At 44.0% G+C, this 22,921-nt stretch overlaps 1 protein-coding gene across 1 annotated transcript in view; it reads left to right on the top strand.

The window, feature by feature from the left end:
• CACNA2D3 (calcium voltage-gated channel auxiliary subunit alpha2delta 3) overlaps positions 1-22,921 on the top strand; it is an 824,272-nt gene that overhangs the window by 374,602 nt on the left and 426,749 nt on the right. The window contains exons 6-9 of the mRNA XM_044754812.2: positions 949-1,080; positions 10,577-10,637; positions 10,731-10,881; positions 21,982-22,056. Of these exons, the coding sequence (XP_044610747.1) occupies positions 949-1,080; positions 10,577-10,637; positions 10,731-10,881; positions 21,982-22,056 (419 nt within the window). The remainder of the gene's footprint in view (positions 1-948; positions 1,081-10,576; positions 10,638-10,730; positions 10,882-21,981; positions 22,057-22,921) is intronic.

Raw genomic sequence — 22,921 nt, 5'->3', positions numbered from 1 at the left:
ATAGTTGTCTGGAATCTGGAGAACAATCTTTGTTTTATCCATCCATCCATCCATCCATCTCTTCATCCATCCATGAATTTTTGGAGTTTCTGCCATGTGTTGGCAAAAGAGGTTCAACAGAAGACCAAAGTGAGGTGGTTCCTGTCCTCCTGGAGCTCACACTCTACTGAATGAAAGAAGAAGAGAGGTTTAGTTACGTAATTCCAATTTATTTATTCTTTTTTTTTTTTTAAAAAAAGCAAACTTCTAAGTCAGAGATGGAGAGAATTGGAATAAGGCTATGTTGGCTGAGGTGACTGCGGTGAGAGAGAACACATTTTTCCTGTTTTTAATGCTGAGTTTTGACTCAAGATGGGGAAAAGTGGAAAATAAAGCTAAGGGGGTTGGCCCCGTGGCCGAGTGGTTGGGTTTGCGTGCTCTGCTTTGGCGGCCCAGGGTTTCGCTGGTTCGGGTTCTGGGCACAGACATGGCACTGCTCATCAGGCCATGCTGAGACGGCGTCCCACATAACATCTACAACTAGAATATACAACTATGTACTGGGGGGCTTTGGGGAGAAGAAGAAGAAGAAGAAGAAGAAAGAAGATTGGCAACAGATGTTAGCTCAGGTGCCAATCTTTAAAAAAAAATAATAATAATGCTAAGAAGGTCTCTCTTTGCTTTCTCAAGAACTATGAGCTATACAAGATTGAAAGTAACAAATAAAGGGATGTGGCTGTCAAGTAAGGAGCCATCAATAGAGGGGTCTGGGTAGCTTGGAGGGCTCGGGCAGGATGGGGAAGCCCTAATGTATGGAATTCCCGGGAGCTAAATATTTGGGGAGCTGTAACTTTCTTCACAGCTTCCTGCAAGATGGACCTCATGCTGATATCTGTCAACTATGTGAGATGCCAGTGGGGTTCTATTTTACTTTGCTTTGTAACATTCCTCTTCTCTGCTTTTTTTCAGACCCAGCAATTGTCAATGGGGTTTATTGGTCCGAATCTCTAAACAAAGTCTTTGTAGATAATTTTGACCGTGACCCATCTCTCATCTGGCAGTACTTTGGAAGTGCAAAGGGCTTTTTTAGGCAGTATCCAGGTGAGTACCCCTGCCTTGAGAATTATGACTCAGATGAATGATCCTGTAGTATTTTCCTTTAAGGTTCAGGGTTAAAATTTTTCTGTCTTCACTTAGGAGAAATTGAAAGGTTAATTCCAAATCTATTAAGTCTATTGTCAGGATGCAGGATGGGAATGGTGGTCTGGCATCTGCATGCATATGCACACACACCCACACACAGAAGGCATTTGGACCTGCATGTGGTTTCAGCATCTTTCTCAACAGAGTAATTCATAGAGCTGTCACCAGAAGTGAGGAATGGGGGTGTGAAATATACCGTATTTAATCTTTCTGGGTAAGAGTGTGCTTTTATTACTGTTACTACTACTCTTATTACTATTACTGTTATTATAATTGTTGCTATTATTATTGCGGAAAGCAGCAAGTCCTAAGTGGGCAGAATTAAATTCTGACTGGAAAGTGTAAGAAATGGAAAATCTGAACTTGGGTTTCCCCACTCCAGAGTTGACTGCCCTTGGGGAAGAGGTTGAAATGGCCAAGGCACTGCTGATGTCAGTAACCCATCTTTACAGGCCACCAGCAGCACCTCAAATGGTGCATTTGTCAGAGTTTGTCCACCATTCGTTTGGAACAGGTGTTCCTTCTGGGGCCTTCTTAGGCCTCTGCTTTGCAATAGGAATTTAATTCTGGCTTGGTTTGAATTTTAATTAAAAAGGGAACTTTCAATTTTGCTTACAAGTTGTGAAAACAGGACTCGAGGCTGCAATTGTGCCAACAACACAGCTGTAGAAATTAACAAGCTCAACCTAAAAGAAGGAAAAAATGCCCTGCATAATCTTGGAGCAATTAAGTGGAGTCTTTTATGTTTTCATTAAGTAAGACTAGGCACCTGATGTCTTCCCACTTTGAGGCACAGAGACTGCCAGCCTCCGCCTTGAGGAGCTGTTTGCCCTGCACACAGCATCTGTCCCCTGAGCCTTGCCTGCAGAGTGTCTGCTTTGCCAGATTATTCAGCATTTCCCGAGAGCCATGTTCAGCAGGGCATGCACAGTTCCTCCTGGAGCTCAGAGAAATTTAAACAATAAGCATCCTATTAAAGATAACGTTATAATAAACAGTGGTCTGTTAAAGTTCCAGTGTCACCAAATTGTAATCTGCTTTGATACACTCAACAGAGAGTAAATGTAACACAGATGTTGCTGAAAATAGAGCATGGTGGGGGGCTGATCCGTTGAAGAAGCCACAAGGAAGGACATCTTACCATCTCACCATGTGGCATTTGGATGAAGGTGGAGCAGTTAAGAAGAAACCACAGATCATCTGTCGTCTCTACCAGCAGGAAGACCTCAAAACTATGGTCATGAGGAAATTTGAAAATGAAAGTGTATTAGTCATCTTGTGCTGCCGTAACAAAACCCCATAACCTGAGTGATTTAAACAACAGACATTTATTTCTCATAGTTCTGGAGGCTGGGAAGTGCAAGATCACAGTGCCTGTGGATTCACTTCTTGGTGAGAGCCCTCTTTCTGGCTTGCATGTAGCCACTTTCTCCCTGCGTCCTCACGTGGAAGAGAGAGGAAGCTCTGGTGATTCTTACTTTTCCTCGAAGGACACTAATCCCATCATGGAGGCTTCACCCTGGGACCTCATCTAAACCTAATTACCTCCCAAAGGCCCCACCTCTTAATACCATCACAAAGCGGGTTAGGGTTTCAACATAGGAATTTTGGGGGGACATGAACATTCAGTCCATAACAAAAGGGAATCCTCAGAAAGGGTTTATGTAATAGGGGAGATTAATTACCTACAAGGTTTTTATCCATCAGAGCAGTTGACTTTGGAAATGCTTACAGTTCTTTTATGATATTTGTGCAGAATTTTGACTCTAAAATGTCGACATCTTTTCTTTGTTAATAAAGATGTGGGTCACTCCTGCAAAGGGGTTTCACTGCCCTGAAAAATGTCAAGTGGTCACTCAGTGCTTGGTTCTGAAGGGAGAGCACATCTCTTGTCTCCTGGACATAAAATGATTATTGGAAGAATGATCCATGGGCATTTTTTGCCAGGATGTTTTTCTTTTCAGGATGCCTCTTTCCATGTTTAGAGTGGCAAAATAGTATAAATCAGTGGTAGGTGTGCATGTTCTTAAGCAGAAGGGATGTTTCTTCGTTCTTACATGCGTGTATCCAGTTCTTTGTTCCAAACACTGGGAGAGGTCCTGAGGATAAAATGGTGAGCTAGACAGAAAAGGTCTCTGCCCTTGTGAGGCTCCCTCTTATGGGCAAATGCATTCATCAGGGATTTTGCTTGTAGGTGACAGAAACCCCGTTCCAACCAGCTCCAGCCAGGAACACTTTTATTGGCTCATGTCACTTGAAGTCTAGAGAGTGTGCTGTTTTAAGACACAAGCTGGATTCCAGTAGTCAGCAATGTCATTTGGATTTTGAATCTTTCCTTCCATCTCTCATCTCCACCTTTCTCTATTCTGACCTTGTTTCACTGGCCGGTAATGTCGTGATGGGGAATATGGCTGAGGGTTTGCATAATTATTTTTCAGTTATAGTCCCAGGAGAAGACAGAGCATCTGTTTCAAAGCTTAGATGAAAGTCCAAGGGTTAGCCTCATCTGGATCACATGCCCACATGCTGAAGCCAGGGCGACTGGATAGTGGGTAGGGCCAGCCATCTGAAACCATGGGCATTAGTCAGAATTACTGTGGCCTTGCCTGACATGGATCCCCAAAGGAATGAGATGACTGCCATTCGGAGAGAGACAGGTGAACAGGCCATTGTGGTGCAGGTATGGGGGAAATAGAAGGAGCAGGGGGCTCATGGAAGAGGAACACCCATCCCAACTTCTGGAGGTGGGAGGAAAGACTTACTGGAAGGAGAATTTTAGTCAGTGTTAGCCTAGTGGCATATCTGTGATGATGTTGTCTCTTCCTGTGTAGATTCACGGAGGCCTCCACAAGTTCAGCTTATATCCTGTAGACATGTGGCAACGCTTTTGCTGTGCTATCCAGGAGAACTTTCTGCGATGATGGAAATGTTCTGTATCTACGATGTTGAATATGGCAGCCACTGACCACATGTGGCTATTGAGCACTTGAAATGTGCCTAGTGAGCCTGAGGCACTAAAATTTGAATTTGAATTAATTTAAATTTCAAATGAAATAGCCACATGTGGCCAGTAGCTACCATGCCAAACAGTCTAACTCTATAGGCAAAGACTTTTGTGATCTGATACCCAGTTTTCAAGGTACTGGTCTTACCTTTTAATGCCTGCATTGCAAAAGGATCTCACTGAACGAGAACTTCAGTTAGGCTCTTCTGAACAATAACAACAACAATGACAATAATAACAGCAACAAAATGCTAATAAAGGGCCTTTGAGCTCTGCAGGATTGGTTTCTTAAGCCTCATGGAAGCTCTGTTTATTTCACTTTCATCCTTGGGAGCCTTTGGGAGTCCTGTGAATATTAACATTCATGCTGATGATAGTGATAGTGACCTCTGTCTGTTGAGCACTGTGCTGGGTGCTTATATAAGCATTGTCTGATTTAATCTTCACAATGATTCTGTGAGCTGGAGCTACCATAATCCCCATTTTACAAATGAGGAAACAGGCTGAGAGATTAACTGACTAACCCAAATCACACCAGCAGGGTAGAAGGGAGCTGGTGATGGTGTTAATACTTCAACCACCTCTTTCTCCTTTTCTTCTCATAGTGGTTGTTGCCCTATAAAATACGCACTTGGACCTGCAATCCTGAGCCATTAGGCTTTCAATCCTTGTCTCCTTTACTAGGATACCTGCCCCAGGAGGACAGAGACATTTGTTTTATCCATCATTCTGTCACCAGCACCAAGAATAACACATTGTAGGTACTCAGTATGTATTTGTTGAATGGATGAATCACTCAGTGGCTCAAAGTCCACCAGCTCAGTTGTCCCTCATCACACTGGTAGTAGCAGCTCTCCCTCAGAAACAATAGAGCTACTGCCTCTCTGGGAAGCTGGTCACTGGCTGCAATCCAGTGACACTAAGGGACCAAGCAGGAACTGCAATAAGTACAGTATAGAGCCATGGTCCCTTTCTTGTCTCCATAGCTCCCTGTCCTCCAAGTCCTCCTAAGCCCCTGCCTTTTCTATCCCAATGTCCACCAAGTCCTGGACTCTGGATGCTCCCTTCTGTTGGCCACCTCTATATGGTTAGTAGGGTTTTCACGCTCATCATCTCCCAGGAGGCAGAGAATCATATCCTCATAGTGAGCCTTTTTCTTGGGAGCATCATCCAGTTCATGATTTTATAATCCTGAGTGGGACCCAATTTCCACCTGGTTGGGGCCATCGGTGCTGATCCATCCTCCCTGTTCTGACCGATTCTTACCTTTATCCAAAATGAAATGGCTAGCTGACATTCGTCTGGAGCTAACTGTCCTGAACTACAAAGAGAAAACTGTCTATATGTCAAAGACAGACTAATATCTAATCAAACATAAGACACCAATTAAATTTATTCATGATGGTAAGAAGTTCGGTTCCTTCCCCAGCATCAAACTCTCACCATTCCAGAACCTCATCTCTGGGAGCTTGTTCCAGTAGGAGTCATGATGATCACAAAAAGAATTGACTGACTTATCCTTCTGCCACAATTTCTATGCCATAGGAAGGTGAAAGCTGGTTCACTGTACAGCCGTGAGGAGGGAGACAGATGGCTAAGTAAAGAGCACTCTGCAAGTTTGGACTCATACAAGCCGTAGAATAGTCATCCATCAAGTGTAGGTTCTGTGCACAGCATTACTCTGTGTTTATTCTCTTGCCCATCTTCCTCACCAGGCTCAGGTTTAGCTATATTACGGTAAAGTATGGCTGATATTGGAGTTCTCTTCCTTGGCCAGCTCAACAGGACCACCCCAATAAAAATGATCATGGAAAACCATAGTTCATAATTTTCATAGCAACTCTCTTGTTACATACTCATTTGTCATGGTGAATGATTTCTCAAGAGGTTGCTAAGGGAGATGGCCTTTGGTTGAATGAAGGAGCTTTTGTCTGGATGAATGCATAGCCAATGTCTCAGAAGACAATTTAAAGCCAAATTTGATGACAACTCAACTCACATTAGAAACTAGCATTTCATTATAAACCAGCTATTTTAGATCTAAAGTTATGTTGGAAGGTATTTATTTAAACTTTAGATTATGCGCCAAGTGAAAAATATTTTTTGAGAAAGGAATTGGGCAGAACTTATCTAGTTAGGGATAAACCAACATCTGGTACTTCTTGATTTTCCTCCTTTTCTTTTTACATGTTTCTAGACTTTTTGCTCTCTACTAGGGAAGAGAAATCCCATGTCCAATGGATAATTAGTGTCTTTTCAGGTGGTGCGTTGTAGAGATGGCTTGGATGCCATTGGCAGTGCCAGGGAAGTTGTATGAAAAAGACTAGGCACCAAATGGAGAAGAGAAGCAGTGGGCTAAGATACTTTTTTGTTGAGGTGGATATTTTGAAAAGGGAGATTGGAGCCAAGCAGAAATAAATACAGAGGGCAAAAAGATATTTGGATTTTTATTGTGCTATTTGTTATAGTCCTTCATAGTTCTATTAAACAGTCTTAAACCTCTTTGCCCCATGGAATTATGTTGGCAGCATGTGGATTGACTTTCAGACAGTGTTCTCTTAGGCTCTGCTCTATTGACCCTACTATTCATTTTTGTGTACTAAAGGAGAACATGAAGTCATATGTTGTCTTAGATGAAATTAATTTTTTTCCAGTATTAGTTTGTAGTGCCTTTGGGAGAGAAACCATGGGAAACAGAAACATTGCACAATATTTTAAATTCAATCAGATTTGAACATTTGAATTTGCAGTAGAGATTTTGACATTATTTTCAGTTTCACCTAGGGATACGCTGGCTCTTCTAGAGACTGTCCCCTGAAAGCTGAGGAAGGCAGGCTAGCAATCACTGATGCTGGTAATGAAGCCTAGAGTGCCTCAGAGAGAAGGCTGAATGGCAGCTAAGTCTGCTGTGAACTGCATCGTTCCTCTTGTCTTGAGATTCACGCCCCAGCCAGCCTGGGGGACAACAAGGCATATTGGCACTTCCAGAAATTATATGGCTCATGGGGGTGTTTCTTGGTTAAGTGACAGTTCCCTGGATCTCAAAGACTTAAGATAAGCCAACTATGACTTCTCTGGGATTTGAAGTTATTTAAAGAGGTTCAAAGTATCTGTGTGTACCAAAATTATATAATAAAAAGTTTATTTATCCTAGGAGAGATAGCACCATCTGGGACAGAGTTTCCTGAAGTTAGTCTCCTAAGACGTTTCATTATGAGATTCTTGGGGGAGGAAGGGCTCAGTGGTCAAATTAGTTTGGTAAATGTGCCTCTGCTGTCCCCATCACAGAGATTCAGGATGCTCTTAAGCAGCTTAAAGGCCCTCAGAGGTTCCTCCCATGGCACAGAAACCAGTTTTACTTTCATCCACTTCACTCATGGTAACATCCCATAGAACTTCTCGTGGGACACCCTCATGGAACTGCCTGTGCAAGGAAGAGAATAATGGCATGGGATTTGGGAGATCAAGTCCTAGTCCTAATTGGAAATCTCAGGAAAACTGTTGAACTCTAAGAACGTTGGAATCCTTGCTGTGAAATGAAGATTTGGACCTAAACGTCAGATTTGAGCAAGATGATCTGACCCCCCCCCCCCAAGGCCCATTGAGCCCTGACTTCGAGTCAAGATGTGACTTTTATTGTTACATCCAGTGCAGCTGTGTCTAGAACTGCCCAAGGTACTGTCTTCAGCCCCACTCAGTGCACCTCACGTCTTAACCAGGAAGAGCCTGGGCCTCAGAGTTCCTGCTGCCACCCAGGCTCCTTTCCTCTAGCGTACACATTCCCTATGCACAGCCACGTCAGCATTCCTTCCGTTCCTTGAACTTGACATGCTCTTCTCAGCCTCAGAACCTTTGCGAATGTTGTTCTCTCTGCCTGAGGTATTCTTCACCCTGTGGCCACCCCTGACTTTTGTTTGATAAGTGCTACCCATATGTAGTGGATTGAATAGTGTACCCCCAAAATTCATATCCACCTGGAACCTCAGAATGTGGCCTTACTTGGAAATAGGGCCTTTGCAGACGTAATTAAGTTGGGATGAGATCATATTGGATTAGGATGGGCCCCAAATCCAATATGACAGGTGTCTTTTTAAGAGGAGAGGACACACAGACACAGAGGGAAGACAGCTCCGTGACGGTGGAGGAAGAGACTGGAGTGATACAGCTACAAATCAAGGAACACCAAGGATCGCTGGAAGCTAAGAAAAGGCAAGGAAATAGAACATTTAGAGGGAGCATGGTCCTGCAGACACCTTGATTTTGGACTTCTATCCTCCAGAGCCTTGAGAGAATACATTTCTTTTAAGCCACCCAATTTGTAGGACTTTGTTACATCAGCCCTGGAAAACTAATATACCATCGCTCAGCTCTCAGCTTAAAGAAGATGCTTCCTTCACATTAGGGATTAGAATCGCCTTTTATATACTAACATAGCCTCAGGCACTTCTACTTGAGGAATCTCTGGTGCTTGTCATTTCTTATCTAATGTCAGCTTCCCTAGATGTGAGGCTTCATGAGGCCAGGCAGGAGCCAGACTCATCTTTCTCAGTCACTATTGGATGTCTGCCAACTGGCAGAGTGCTCCAAGTTTGATTAAAATTGTGATTGGCAGGCAAAAGGCTCTGGGGTCAGCCCATTCGATCTACTTTCCCTCTGGAAGTGTACCCTTTACAGGGTTTCCCAGCAGACTATTTCATATTGACTTTTCAAAAAGCACCAAGTTTCAGCAGTGCCTGAGAGGAGTTATAAGCCCGTTTGCAAAGAAATGATCTCAATCCAAAAGTAGAGCATCTAGTGTAATTAATTCCTTCCCCCCAAGCCCTGGCCTAAATGCTGGGGCAGGAAAGGAGAACTACACATTTTCTCCTCCCAGTGGAACACACAGTGACGGGAAGGAAGGACAGCAGAGTCAGGGAGGGGATGCAGGATGATCCGATGTGGTCCTGGTCTAGGAACACTCACGGTAATTCAATTCAGGAAACATCCACTGAACGTCTACCATGGGTGAACATATTTAAAAAATTATCTTTATATTGGACTCAAACCAATTCTTCGTGAAATTACAAATTGGAACGTTACCTAGCCTCGTCATGGATCTAATTTCACTATGTGTCAGGACTGTGCCATCCTGGTTGTACTTGGCTTTCTACAAAGCAGTATGTCAGAAGTTTTTAAAATAAATTGCATTCTTGTCCCTTAGTGTACAATATCATGTCAGTTTTATTTTATCTTCATTACCTAGTGACCTTCAATTGGCAGTGGCTTCTCATACTTCCGTTTTCTGATTTGTTACAGGGAACTCTTCAAATTAGGCACATGTGCAGGTGGGAAATGTAGATATAAGGAGCACAGAGCAAAATGGCTCTTTGGGTTAAAAACTGCCATCTCACGGCGATCTGTGTAATAATTTGGGGATGGCATCTTAAGCACATGCCTGTCATTAGCCAGTGTGGTCCTGAAAGCTGGCCATCATTAATTGGAAAGGAGAATCTCAATGTTACAATCGGAGTCAAGACTTTCTCCTGTGAAAATAATTTTCTGTTTTTATTTTCTTAATGCCAAAGTCTGTGTTTCAAATCCTCCATTCCTGAGCAGCACTGATGGTTGAAAATAATGACTTCTGTCTTATTTTTAGGCAGCACACACATTTCTTTTTAAATGAAATTTTATTCCTAAAAACTAAGTTGTAAATAAAGAATGCCAACTTAGGACATATCCTGAACAGTTTGCAAACCATGAGGCTAAGGATGTTGGATCCCATTTTACACATGGGGAAAACTCCCGAGGCTTCAAAGCCTGAAATTCAAATTTTATTATGCTGCATAATTAGGCCCATTTTACTTCATTTCAGTGTGGAAGCCCAGGCCAAAATTCCTGATTTTAAAAGCAGCAGTGAGAAGAGAACAGACCTGTGTATATTCTGAGATGGAAATGTATGACATACTTTCTACCCCCCATGCTATAGACATTATCTTAGCTGGGTCCAGGGACAGGGCCTGACTCTGCCCAGAGATCTATTAATGATGCCACCAGGTCCAAGAACTTTCTGCACAGGGAGAAGTGACCTTGGCTCACTTTATCATTAACTAAAGGAAGGAGCTAAGCAAAGGAGTCGTGTCCTTTCTTGATGGACAGCACGTTACTAAAGGTGTCACCACTCTCCAGCTGGTCCTGGAACAACTGGGTAGGGCCGCGTTTGCTATAGTGTTAGAGTGCCTTCCTAAAGCGCCCTCCCAGAGTCGGTGATGGAGTGCGTGATGAGCTCCCGGGTTGGTCTTTGCATGTGATTTTTCACCCTGTCCATTCAATCAGCAAAGCAGAGCAGCCTTGAAATGCTATGAATAAATATTTGAAGTTTCTGGGTTTCTTATAACTCCATTTTTCTTCTAGGGATTAAATGGGAACCAGATGAGAATGGAGTCATTGCCTTTGACTGCAGGAACCGAAAATGGTAGGAAATGGTCAAACCTCTTAGTTATTTTTTAAAGAGGAAACTTGCAGAGAGGGTCAGAATTCATTTTTACTTAATTTTCCCCTGACCTAGGTACATCCAGGCAGCAACTTCTCCGAAAGACGTGGTCATTTTAGTTGACGTCAGTGGCAGCATGAAAGGGCTCCGTCTGACGATCGCAAAGCAAACGGTCTCATCTATTTTGGATACACTGGGGGATGACGACTTCTTCAACATAATTGCTGTGAGTGCAGCTATTTTGTGTTTTCTTTGCCCTTTGGGTTCATTTGATCTTTTAGCAGCAACTGGTTAGCATTCCTGTTGCTTTTGTATATACAGCATTAGATGTCCCAGGATGAGGACCTGTTAGTCCCCTGTGAGTTTACTGAATCATGACATTGGAGGGGCTTTTTGGAGATGGGGAATGTACTTGAGCACAGCTCCTTTCCTATCCTAGCAGGCAGGCACTGCCACCTGGAAGAGTGGCACCAGATTTGGTTTTCGTGGGGAGCCAACATTTTCAGAACCTTGGAGAATTTGACCTAGTGAGGTTTTCTTTAAACTGCTAGAATTTCTCATGTGGAAATTAACTGTAAGCTACATTAGTCTGATGATAATGATAATAATAATAATCATGATGATAAAACAACTAAAATGCAGAGAGCAGTTTAAGGCTTACAGAACACTTTATCTCAGCTTCAGAAACTAAAGTGGCATGTATTAAGTGCCTACTACATGCTGTTTGCTTATTCCAAATATTTGCATTATCTTCGTTCCTCACAGCAACTCTAGGTGGTAGGGGGTGGTGTTGGCATTTTCTCAAATGAAGCTGCTGAGATTGAGAGAGTGTCAGTAACTCGCTCGAGGTTGCAGAGCTGGGAAGTGGGGGATCCAGGAACCAAGCCTGGGCCATAACATGCTCTAGAAAGAGCACTGATGTAGGGTTCCATCTCCAGTTTTTTTCCTCTTCTCCCCACATCTATGGTATGATTCTCATCACGTCTCTTAGGTCCCTCCCACTCTTTTCCCAAAGATTATAGCCACGGTGAGCCCAGTTCTTTCCTTTGAGGACTTAACCAGGTGCTCACGTGTGGTGGTCACCTGTGCTTCGCCGCACCCCCTCTGTCTGGGACCTGGAGGGGCTGCAGCAGGCAGGGGAGGCAGAATGGTACGGGGAACAGAGTTTGGGCTTTGGAGTTGGGTCTTAGTTTTGAATCTTAGCCCTGCTGCATACAGCTGTGTGTCTTGGGGCAAACCACTTGAGTCTGAGCATCAGCCTGTCAGCCATGACGTGGGTGGTAATCGTGTCACCGCAGGATTGCTGCCAGCTTACCTGAGCTGGTGCACAGGAGGCCTTGAGGCCGTGGTAGGATACGAAAGAATGGGTGCTGTCTGAAGAGCGGTAAGGAGGTGCTGCAGGAATGCTGTTGCTGTGGTCTGCATGGCTTCCCAGGCCCCTGAGCAGAGTGTGTCATCACAAGACCCGGTGTCCGGGCAGCCTTCGGCAAGGGCACCACACCCACTTTTATTTGCTAGGCAGAGGGCACGCGAGTTTAAATGATGTTGGGCTACAGATGGGATTGCTTGAATGAGTGTCCTGCCTGCATACTTCTGATGAGACTCTGAGCAAAAGAACACAACCACAGGGCACCGTGATTTATAGCTTCAGATTTTAAAAAGCCGTAAAGAAGAAAGGGGAAAGAAAGAGAATAATAAATTCCATGGGAGCAGGGGTTAGTCTTATTCATTCATTGAACTATCCCCAGTGCCTAGGACAGTGCCTGGCAAATAGTAGGAGTTTAAATATTTGTTCAATGAGTGATACCAGCAGCTGCCTTCCACTGCGCATCCACTGTGTGCAATCCCCTGCTAAGTGTCCAACGTGGATTGTCTCATTGGATCTTCAGCCCAGCCCTGTGCCAAGTGGCATGGAGAAAGAGGCACCTAGAGATGGAAGCTACTGGCTTGAGGTCACACAGCCAGAAAAAGTGGTACAGGGAGGACTTACCTCATCCTGCTTCCTGAGCAGAAGGGAAGAGAATGGAGTTGAGCCAGTCAACCACCTCACTGTGAGACTGTGTGGCCCCGGGGCCCAGTGCTTTCGAGGGAGACTTTCAGATACTTAGAACTTGGGGTTTCCAAATCAAAAAAAGTTACTCTAGTTACCAGTCTCATTGTGAATATGCAAATGTAGCCTGATCCCCACACATCCTGAAGCATTTACAGATAAGAAGCAGCTAATTTGGGACTATCTTTCTTATTAATCTTTAATTACTCATTACAGAAGTATCATAAATTTGCATAATAAGAAGAGCTAACTAATTACATCATGAATCCTTTATCAGTCAGGATTTATTGTTCTGTTAACAAAACCAATCGATTGAAATAATCTCTGTAAGTTCATTAAGATGTACAGCAGTGTCAACTCAATAATGAAGAGAGGGTGATTAAGATAATTAAAAGTAGACATGCCAGTTGTTACCGGACAGTTAAGGAAAAAAAATTTTTTTTTACCCAAAATTGTCCCTTTATGTAAAGAAACCCATTAAAGATCTCATTAATCCTCACTGTACATCTGTTTGTTAGTTTTCAACATAAATGATCAGCTTCAAGCCTATTTACGTAATTATTTCGACAACTAGACAGACACTCTGAACTTTGTTATTCGAAGCCTCTAAAGTAAAATTATGAACTCTGTTCTAATGGGCAAGGGAATGGATCAAATATGTTAGTGAATTTATATTAAAAGCCTGAGGTGAGGGGATAAAAAGAACCACTAATTAACAGCAACTTTTACACATTGTTTTTAATATAGGCAATATAGGTAAAAATTTTAAACAATTCAGAAATGTTCCCATTCCCTTTCTGTTAGGTACGTATTCTTCCAAATATTTTAATGTATGTAAACACATAATTTTTCCACAAAAATAGAATCTTATTTTATAGAATATTCAGCAACTTGCCTCTATACTCATATTGTAATCACGTGTGTTTGAGTAGCAGGGCATTCCATTACCTATAGTTAACATACATTTTGTAACCAGTACCCCTTTGCTGCACGTTATGCTGTTCAACTGATCGTGTTCTATCCAAGAGAGCTGCAGTGCGTGGACTTGTGCATGGATTTGTGCAGGGCTGCGTGTGCCTCTGTTGAATAATTCGAGAAGTGAAATTGCTGCACCAAAGGCTATGCACGTAGTTAGGTGTTATCAGAAAGTCCACTCAGTAGGATATGATGTTTCCACACTTAAAAACTGTTTTGGCTCCATCTGCCATAACAACATACCATAGACTGGGTGGCTTAACCAACAGATATTTATTTTCTCACAGTTCTAGAGGATGGAAAGTCCAAGATGAAGGCCTGGCATGGTTTGGTCTCTGGTGAAGACTCCCTTCCGGGCTTGCACTCAGCCACCTTGTCGCTGTGTGCTCACATGGCCTTTTCTCTATCGGATGAGCCCATGGATGGCCCATGATGGAGAGGGAGCCGGAGCAAGCTCTCTCAGGTCTCCTCTTATAAGGGCACAATCCCATCTTGAGGGCCTCACCCTCATGACTTCATCTAACCCTAATTACCTCCCAAAGGCCCCACCTCCAAACATTATCGCCTTGGGGGTTAGCGCCTCAACATATGAATTTAGGGGGACACAAACATTCAGTCCATAGCACCAACATTTTGAAGGTCCTAAATAGGAGATTCATAACTGGTAGATCTTCATTTGCATCCCCTCGGGTTGTCTCTCCCACCCCAAAATGTGTTCCACCAAGGTTGCCTTGCTGAACTGTGGTGGTGTTTTTTCTCCATCACCTTCTCCTGTTTCTACCCTGGCAAAATTGCTCTAATAATGTGGTGTGGATTTTTGCTCAATCTGTTTAGAATGGTCACTTGCCTCCGTCTAGAGGGGGACGCCTCTGCAGGCTCTTGTGAGTGGGATGGGCTGTTTGAACCGCCATCCGGAATGCCCTGCAAATCTGTTTGAGTGCATTGTTCTTGTCGGCTGGACTCCATTTACGGAGAAGACATTATCATTTCACCCCTCATTACACCGTCAGCCTTCTCTGGCTTGCCATGTTGATGTTTGAGGAGACATTTCACTGTTTTAGAGACAAAGTAAAGAATGCTATCTTTATTTTCAGTGTCGGAAGCCCTCGTGCATTGTAGGTTTTTGTTTGTACAAATCTAATTCATCTTTGCCATTTGATTTTCAGTGCCATGATGGGGAGCGGAGCGGAAAGATTTAAGTAGTGGGAACAGCTTTCCTTGCTCATTCCAGTCAGTTTTGCATGTTCGTATTAAGTTCATTGGGAAGTCCATCTTATATGTTGTACTGAAAAGCTTCTAATCTAGGTCTTTCCAGAGAATAAACATGAAAAGATAATGTTAAAAGGTGTTTTAGCTTTCATGGACAGGGAATCACAAAACCTATCTAAGACTGATGAACCAAATGATTGAATTATAAAAGAATAGTTGAAATATGAGAGTGATTTTATGCAAAGTTAAAATTTAAGGTCAAACCATTGGTGCATGCAGAGAGATGTCTCTGACAAGAGAAGAGCCATATTTTTCTGATTCACTTTGAAGTCTAACTCCAAGCCATGCATTAAATTAATAATATTATCATAAAAATGAGGGTGCTAATTCTGTCCGACGCTGAAATTTGAAAAATGATTTTACAGAAGCCTAAGCCATGCATTAAATGAACACAGTATTAACTGGGCTGATATTGTTAAATCGATTTAAATGCCTCCTGCAGCCCGTGTTTGTGCAGAGTTGAATAGAGAAGAGCATCATTGGTTAGTTCAACCCAGAACTTTCTGGTGCCCTGGTTTTAATTTGCAGAATTTTCTTTAGAACCGTTTCTCCAGTGTGTTGCCTGCTGTGGATTTGCTTTGTAAAGTAATCGATTCCGTATTAAAAGTATGAGAATGGTATTTTCTTTCAGTGCTCATTTGTTCTGTACTACTAATTACGTCCAGTTATGTTTCCAATTACAGAAGAAGTTTTTGTAATGCAAAGGATCTCTGGGATGCCTTGTGTTGGTGAAAATATTGTGGGTTCATCTGCTTCATTACATAATCCCTACACATTTTTATTTTAAAGGTTATTTAATCAAAAGTACACCAATAAAACCATAAAAATATTTAATGGAGTTCCAGCAATTCCACATCAGTTTCTTGCATTGTATGAGCATGCCAGCATTTTAATTTTATAGGATTTTTGTGGAACTTAGGATTCTCTAAAACATCCCACTTACTTCCTTTACTTTTTTTTTATCTGCTTTTTGAAGGGGTTAGAGATTCTCATCTTTTTATTTTCACTTTTTTGTCTCTGTGTCAACTTTTTTTCTAGGCTTCATTTCTAGACTTTTCCATCAGTCGTCTTTTCTATAATTTTGCCTTTTCATTGCTTTGTTCTGATTATTAATTCCTTCAACAAAAATTACTGAGTGCTAAGAGTTAAGTACTGGGGCTGCCTTTTTAAATAAGGAAGACAGGTTGTCTTCCCTCCAGGTTTTGTGTATGTGAGTGTTGGGTGTGGGGACAGCCAGCAAGCAGATGCTCACAGTCAAGTGTGGACAGTCCAATCTTTGAGGACGCCCTGGGAGAGCATAGAGCTGGGGCATGCAACCAGCTGGAGGCTCAGTGATGGCTTCTTGGAAGAGGTGATGGCTAAGCAAACACTTTAAGATAGGAAGGCATTAGCCAGGTATATGCAATGACATAGGGCAGGAGGAAGGAGAATGAATAATTGAGGAGAGACATGCTATTTGCAGGTTGTAGTAACTCCTCTGCCACCCCAACGAAGGACAGGGCTGGGTTGATTGACCAAAAGGAGTTCAGCGTTGGAACACATTGGAGTAGGGGTGAATGTGGGAGGCAGAGTGGGTAGATGGGGGTGATGGTGAAAAGAATGACACTGGATTGAGAGGGTCAGGCCAGATCAAGCAAATCTGGTCAGCCACATAGAGGAATTGGAACTTGATCTGGAGACAATGAAGGACATGGAAGGAGTCTCAGCTGTAGGTGACATGTTGTCATGTTCATAAGTCCCTTCCTTCTTAGTTAGGTCTTCCCTCATTCTCTTTTTTTAGGCAACTGTTGTTCTTCTCTTAGGCCTGAAAGCCACATTGTTTTCGTCAATCAAGTCCAGCTTCCAACATTAAGCAGGGTTCAGAGTCCTCAACGTCACTCAGAACCCAAAGTCAGCTGTCCTTCGCTTTCCGGTATCTGGGCTGCTGTGTACACAAGCCAACACATGGCACTATTCTACACTAATGCCAAAGTTTGCATGGATCTTGGTGGGCGAGTCCAGCCCATTCATGCTTTGTTTTTAGATCCTTCTCCAAAACGTTCCCGTCATTCATTTAATGAAACTTAAAACTTGTCTTTCCTATTTTAGATCCTCATTAAACTTCCCATTGAGGGTTTTGCTGTATTTTTAAAACAGGAGATGTAGGGAATGCTTACAGAGACTGAGCAAAAGGAAGGAAAAGGCAGATGGCCGTGTGTCCCTTGCTGTCGGAGAGTAGAGTTGGGTGGCTGGCACAGAGGAGAGGGAGGGGCAGTTCTCAGGAGAAGAGAGTAGTGGGATGTACTCTAACAGCCCAAGCCGATTGTGGGTTTCTCTCAAGCCTGTTTTTGGTTTTGGATGGATCGTTGCAGCATCAGAGATAAGCACTTTGTATCAAGAAAACGAAAAGCAGCCATTATCTTCAGATGTAATGAGCATATTCTTTTACTAATAAGAGTAAGAAAAAGGGTTCACGATCACTCCGTAGTGGTGATCATGTGCAAGTTTAGGCAGTGTTTTACATCCCTGGTGCACAGCAGGTACTTAGTTAATATTCACGGAGCAAACACAGGAACAAAGGGTTCGTGGCAGATGCCTTCCCAGGAGGGCATTTGGCAGTAAGCTGCCTGCACTGTTTTGGCTCCCAGTCTACTAAAGACAGCCCCGGGTCCCTGGAAGGGTTCAGAGTGTGGCACGGAGTAGGACAATGTGTGGCCATGCACCCACTGTGGTGGTTTCTATCTTGGGTATTTAGATAGTCACATGTTCCTATTGATGTAGCACTTTCTCTCCAACAAACGCAGAATCTCTGCTTTTTGGAGGAGGTCAGGGGCACGTGGGCCCCATTCCCAAGAGTGGGTCATTACCATGGACCCCCATCCCCCTCCTCCTTAGCAAGTACCAGCTCAGGGTGGAGGGTACACCTGTCAGTCTTTCTCTCTATGTAGCACACATCACACTTACGTATATTTTCTTTGTTTCTTGTGCATGTGCACCCAGACACGTTCTTTCTCTTTCTACATGCCGGGTTCTATGTTGACTCTTTGCTGAATTGTCTCATTTCATCTTCACAGTAAGTTCATGAGAGAGATGCGGTTCCAATCCCCATTTCTCCAACACAAACACTGAGGCTCAGAGAGCTGAGATGCCATGGCTAAGGTCACCCAGCTAGTGTGTGGCAGAGCCAGGATTTGAACCCAACCTGTCTGCCTCAGTTGCTTTTAGCTCTACTGCTCTACCCTTGTGTGAATCAGAAGGAGACAGCCAACCAGGAAGGAGAAGGGGCGAAGGAGCCTGACAGTGTCTGAGACCCTGTGTGTATGTGGCCATTTCTAAGCTCTTTAAGGTGTGAAAGTTCTCTGTACATCTCCTCACCATGTGGTTGGTGGGCTACCCGGGCCCTCTCCTTTCCTGCTAAAAGACTCTTCCCATTTCCCAGAAATTTTCAGGAAGGACTTACCACTTTGGGGAAAAGAGAGTGATTGAGTGCCTCTCTAGGGTTCAGTCCTGGTAGGAGGAAGGAGCAAAAGCAAATGGCAGAAGAAAATTCCGTCTGGCTGGTGATAATGTGCATTGTATCCTTTTCTTCCTTAGATTATTAATATCTTCTTGCTTAAGTTGGGATGAAGGAGAGTGATTTATAAAGCCATATCTATCTATGTGGCCGGGGTGACCACATCTTCAGTTGTAAATTGATATGGCCATCCTACATCATTGTTTCACAAAGTAGAAATCTAGGGAACATCCATAAAAGTGCAAAAAACTGAATAGTTTCCAAATGGAGAGCTGCTGGGAGCCTGGAAGCGGTTCCACATGCAGGGCGCCCTTGGTGTCCCCCTTGGGAGGAGCCCTGGGTAGCGTGGTGAGCATGGACAGCCAATGGGCCTCCTTGGCACCGCTGCCTGGTGTGTACCGTTCTCTCACACAGACCGCTGAGCCCAGCTCCCTTTGGTGATACAGACCAGATTGCTCAGCATAGCTTTATCCTGATGCAGTCAAGGGAAATTAGTCAACTGCAAGCTTGGATGATGCCACTAACAAGCTGGCGGGGGTTCAGAAGAACAGATTCCTCCACTGTGGCCACAGCTCACACAGCAACGGTGAGCATGGTTTTGATTACTGCACATGTTCCTCCCTGATGAGGGCAAGAACTTCTTGGTCTTCTTTGCTTTTAAGCCCCCTCTGCAACATGCCTCCCCGCCATGCCCCAACATGTACAGGCCTTGGCATTAGCAAAGCAGTTTTAGGTATGTTACCTCTTCGGCTCCTCACAGGGTGGGGCCTCGGAAAAGTAAACAGAAGCTGAATTAGCACCTTCTTATGCATGAGAATCTGGGATCAGAGGGGTTTGGTGACTTCCCCAAGGCCACACAGTAAGCGCATGGCAGAGGAAGGACTTGGACTCAAGTCCTGGGACTCCCAGCTCAGACTATACAAATCCAGGGATCAACTTTGAGAGTGTGTATTAGGCAGAATATAGGTGAAGTTTTAAAATTTACCTGGAAAATGGAGAGTTAAGAGGAAGAAGAACTGAAGTTAGAACCTTGTTTAGGAAAGTTTTGGGCTGTAAGTTACTGAACAACTGAATGAAGGTTGCTTCAGCATATGGGCATCTGAGAATCTTAGGGAAGAAGCCTGGTGGAGGGCAGCTGCAGTTGTGGTACAGTGGTTCAGCAGTGTCATCATGCACACATACGGGCTCACACACTGACTCCATCTTCCTGCTCTGTCTTCCTTGAGTTTTGCTTTCCATTCTTAATCTTTTCACCTCATGGTTGCAAAATGGCTGCTGCAACTCCACAGTGGCATCCCAAGTGGGAAGGAAGGCAGTGGGTATAGAGGAGTTTTCCTTTAATGGCAAGAAAAAAGTTTTATCAAAACTGCCTCGAAAACTTCCCCTTCTGTTTCATTGGCTGGGAATGGGTCTAAGCCTAATGGGAATCAGGCCTAAGCGATGGGCATATTGTCAGCCTGAAGCAAATTAGTCAACACAGGACGTGGAGGAGGAGGGAATGGCTGGTTTTTTGGCAGCTTCCAGTGTCAGTCCAATATGGACTGAGAACTTTGGGGTAGCTCCTCTTCAGGTTGGACTGTGCAATTGCTTCCTGGATCCTGAGATAACGTTCCATTTGTTGACTAAAAGTCACACTCCAATTTGTCAGTGACTAATTTCAGAATTGCATAAAAGTATTTGTTCTCTATGCCTCATCAGAGGAGATCTAAGCTCTAAGACCACTGTGGTATAATTTTTCAAATGCTTTTGTATGACTAAGAACAGAGATGAAAGAGGGAGTAAAAGACTGATGGGAAACACAGAGGGTTGGGGACCAGAGAGGAGAAGTTGGGGGCTTTGAGGTCCTGGGGTCAGTGGCTGTGAGGTCAGATTACCTGGGTTTGAATCTGGACCCCACCCCTCATGTAATCCCTGGTGACTTTGAGCAAGTTGATCATCCTTGCTGTGCCTCAGTTTCCCCATCTGTAAAGGAGGAGTGATCAGTACTTTCCACATGAGGTTGAGAAGTCTAGCCTGTGGCTAGATGAAGTAAGTGCTCACTGATGGTTAATTGCTGATATTGGTATTGTCACGCCGACTCCTTGCCTGGTGAGCATCTCAGCATGTGAAACCTGGGGTATCTCACTCGCTGTTGCTGCAGCTGAAGGTCGGGGTCATCTCCAGTCTGTCCCTGCAGAGTGTCTGGAGCAGTTGTCCCAAGCTCATCTCTTTATTTCACTCACTTCCCTGCTCACAGCCCTCCAGGGGCCTCACTACCCACAGACTTAAAGTCCAAACTCCTTAGCCAGACTTTCCTCAGGAACTGGGCCTATGAGAGATGGTTCTGTTTCCTTCCCTCTGGAGTCCTGGGCTGGGCCTTTTGTCACCAAAGTAGAAATGCTATAATACTCTCATTGAACAAATGGTTCTTGGGACCTACTGTGGACCCAGCCCTTGTCACAGGGAATACACTGAGAAACCAGGCTTGGACCCTAACGATGTGGCCCCACCTTGTGGCAAGGGATCCAGGTACCAAGTAATTAGAATTAGGGATATACAGGAGAGAGGCCTCACCTACACCAGAGGCTGCTTCCCAGGGGAGGCAGGGATGAGCTGACCCAGAGGGTGAACAAGAGTTAGGCAGGAGATGCCAGAGTGAGGGCTCCAGGCAGAGGACCCCATAGTGGGAGGCCTAAAGGAAAAGATGGGACCTGTTAGAGGGCAGGAAGGGAATTAGGGCAAGCTGATGCTAAGTTTATGGGGAGGATTAATGAGTGAAGATGCTAGAACATGGCCAAGTGTCCAGAGCCCTGCCAAGCCCTGGAAGGTTCATCTGCAGAGCAGTGGGAAGCTGTGAACTGGGTTGACAAGAGGCAACATGATCAGATTTGTGTTTTAGAAGGACCAGCCTAGCTATACTGCAGAGAATTGTGCTTGATGAGAGAAATGAAGATAAGAACACTCAAATTTCCACTTCCTAGTTGTGAGCTTTGGACAAAAACAAAGCGTCATGTTCTGGGTATTCTGGGATCAAAAATGATGAGAAGGCCAATGTTGGGAAGGTCTTGTCACTGTGTGTGAGCAGTGCTCTGACCACAGAGTGACTTCTCCGTCCCTTCACTCTGTCCTCACTCACCTGTGACCTACACATGGGCTCCTTGGCTCCACAAAGCCAAAGACGGGACCTGGAGCTGTATCCACCCACCTCTGGTATGCTCCTCATATCCCACCTGGCCCACGCACTGTCAGCTATGCCCATGGAGCCCCAGAGATGGAGCCACCCTTGAAGGATTATCAGTTAGCTGTGTATATGCGGAAGACTGCCATACACCAACACATGCTCTACAAGTTTCTCCTTCAAACAAGAAGAGAGTAAAGTCTGTCTTTGGCACTTAATCACACTTTTCTATAGGGGCACCAGTTGAGAAAGTCACCTTATATGAACTGAGCTTGTGATTGCGCTGCTTTTTTGTTTGTGTGTGTGTATCCTTCAATTATTAAGTAGTACCCTTCAAATGCTTAATTAAGTGTTTCCTCTTGGCTGTTTCTTCCCTTTGCAGTATAACGAGGAGCTTCACTATGTGGAACCTTGCCTGAATGGAACGTTGGTGCAAGCCGACAGGACAAACAAGGAGGTAGGGCTTGCCGCTGGGCTGGTGAATCAGGGGTCGTGGCACACCCCTGTCTCCCTCACAGTGACTGCTTACAATAATTCTGTCCTTATTTTTAGAAACTCATCAAATGTACTGCCCTTTCGTTGAGGGCCTGGGAACCCCAGCTTGTAGAACGTTTATGAAGAGGCACAAATAAAATGATGGCAGTAAAATAATTGCATTGAGTTCAGATGCTCACTAGTTCCAAAACAATTGTGTTGATTTTCTTTTTTCTTGCTCTAAGCACATCCTATGTTGTGCTTGACACCCATGTTGACACCATTGAAAGAATATGGCTCTTGCTGAGATTTCAGAGAAAATTGAACCCACTTGTTACATCTCTTGTTGTACTCAACATAATTGATTAAATAATTGTTGGGGTAGCTATTGGGTTAACTTGACTCCTGGGTTAGAAGGTAAGCTTTACAAGGATGGGGATAATGCCTGCTCTCTGCTGCATCCTCAATGCTCCAAGCATTACCTGCTCCATAAATACTGTAGAACAAAAGGAAGATATGTTAAAGGAGGATCCTAGGAAATGGGATAGAAGTTTCCCTTCCAGTTGGAGCATTTTGGGAAAATCGTCAGGATAGATTCCTATAAAATAAATCCTGTTTCCCTTTGACCACTTTTAAATTTGCCAGTATAACCACCACAGCTACCACCATAGCACCCCTTCAGGGCCAGGTGACAACTTCAGTTGAAACTATATCTCTGGCTGCAACAATGTCATACCTCCTGGGACTCATAGCGGCCATTACTCACGATGTTTTGTTGTACTTGCCATGTGAGTACAGTAAAATAACGCTCCTCTCCTGGAGAGCAGACCCCCATGCAGTGGCTGAGG

This window comes from Equus asinus, chromosome 21 (assembly GCF_041296235.1).
Source record: "Equus asinus isolate D_3611 breed Donkey chromosome 21, EquAss-T2T_v2, whole genome shotgun sequence".
NCBI classification, from domain to species: Eukaryota; Metazoa; Chordata; class Mammalia; order Perissodactyla; family Equidae; genus Equus; species Equus asinus.
This window is presented reverse-complemented; position numbering and strand designations above follow the sequence as displayed.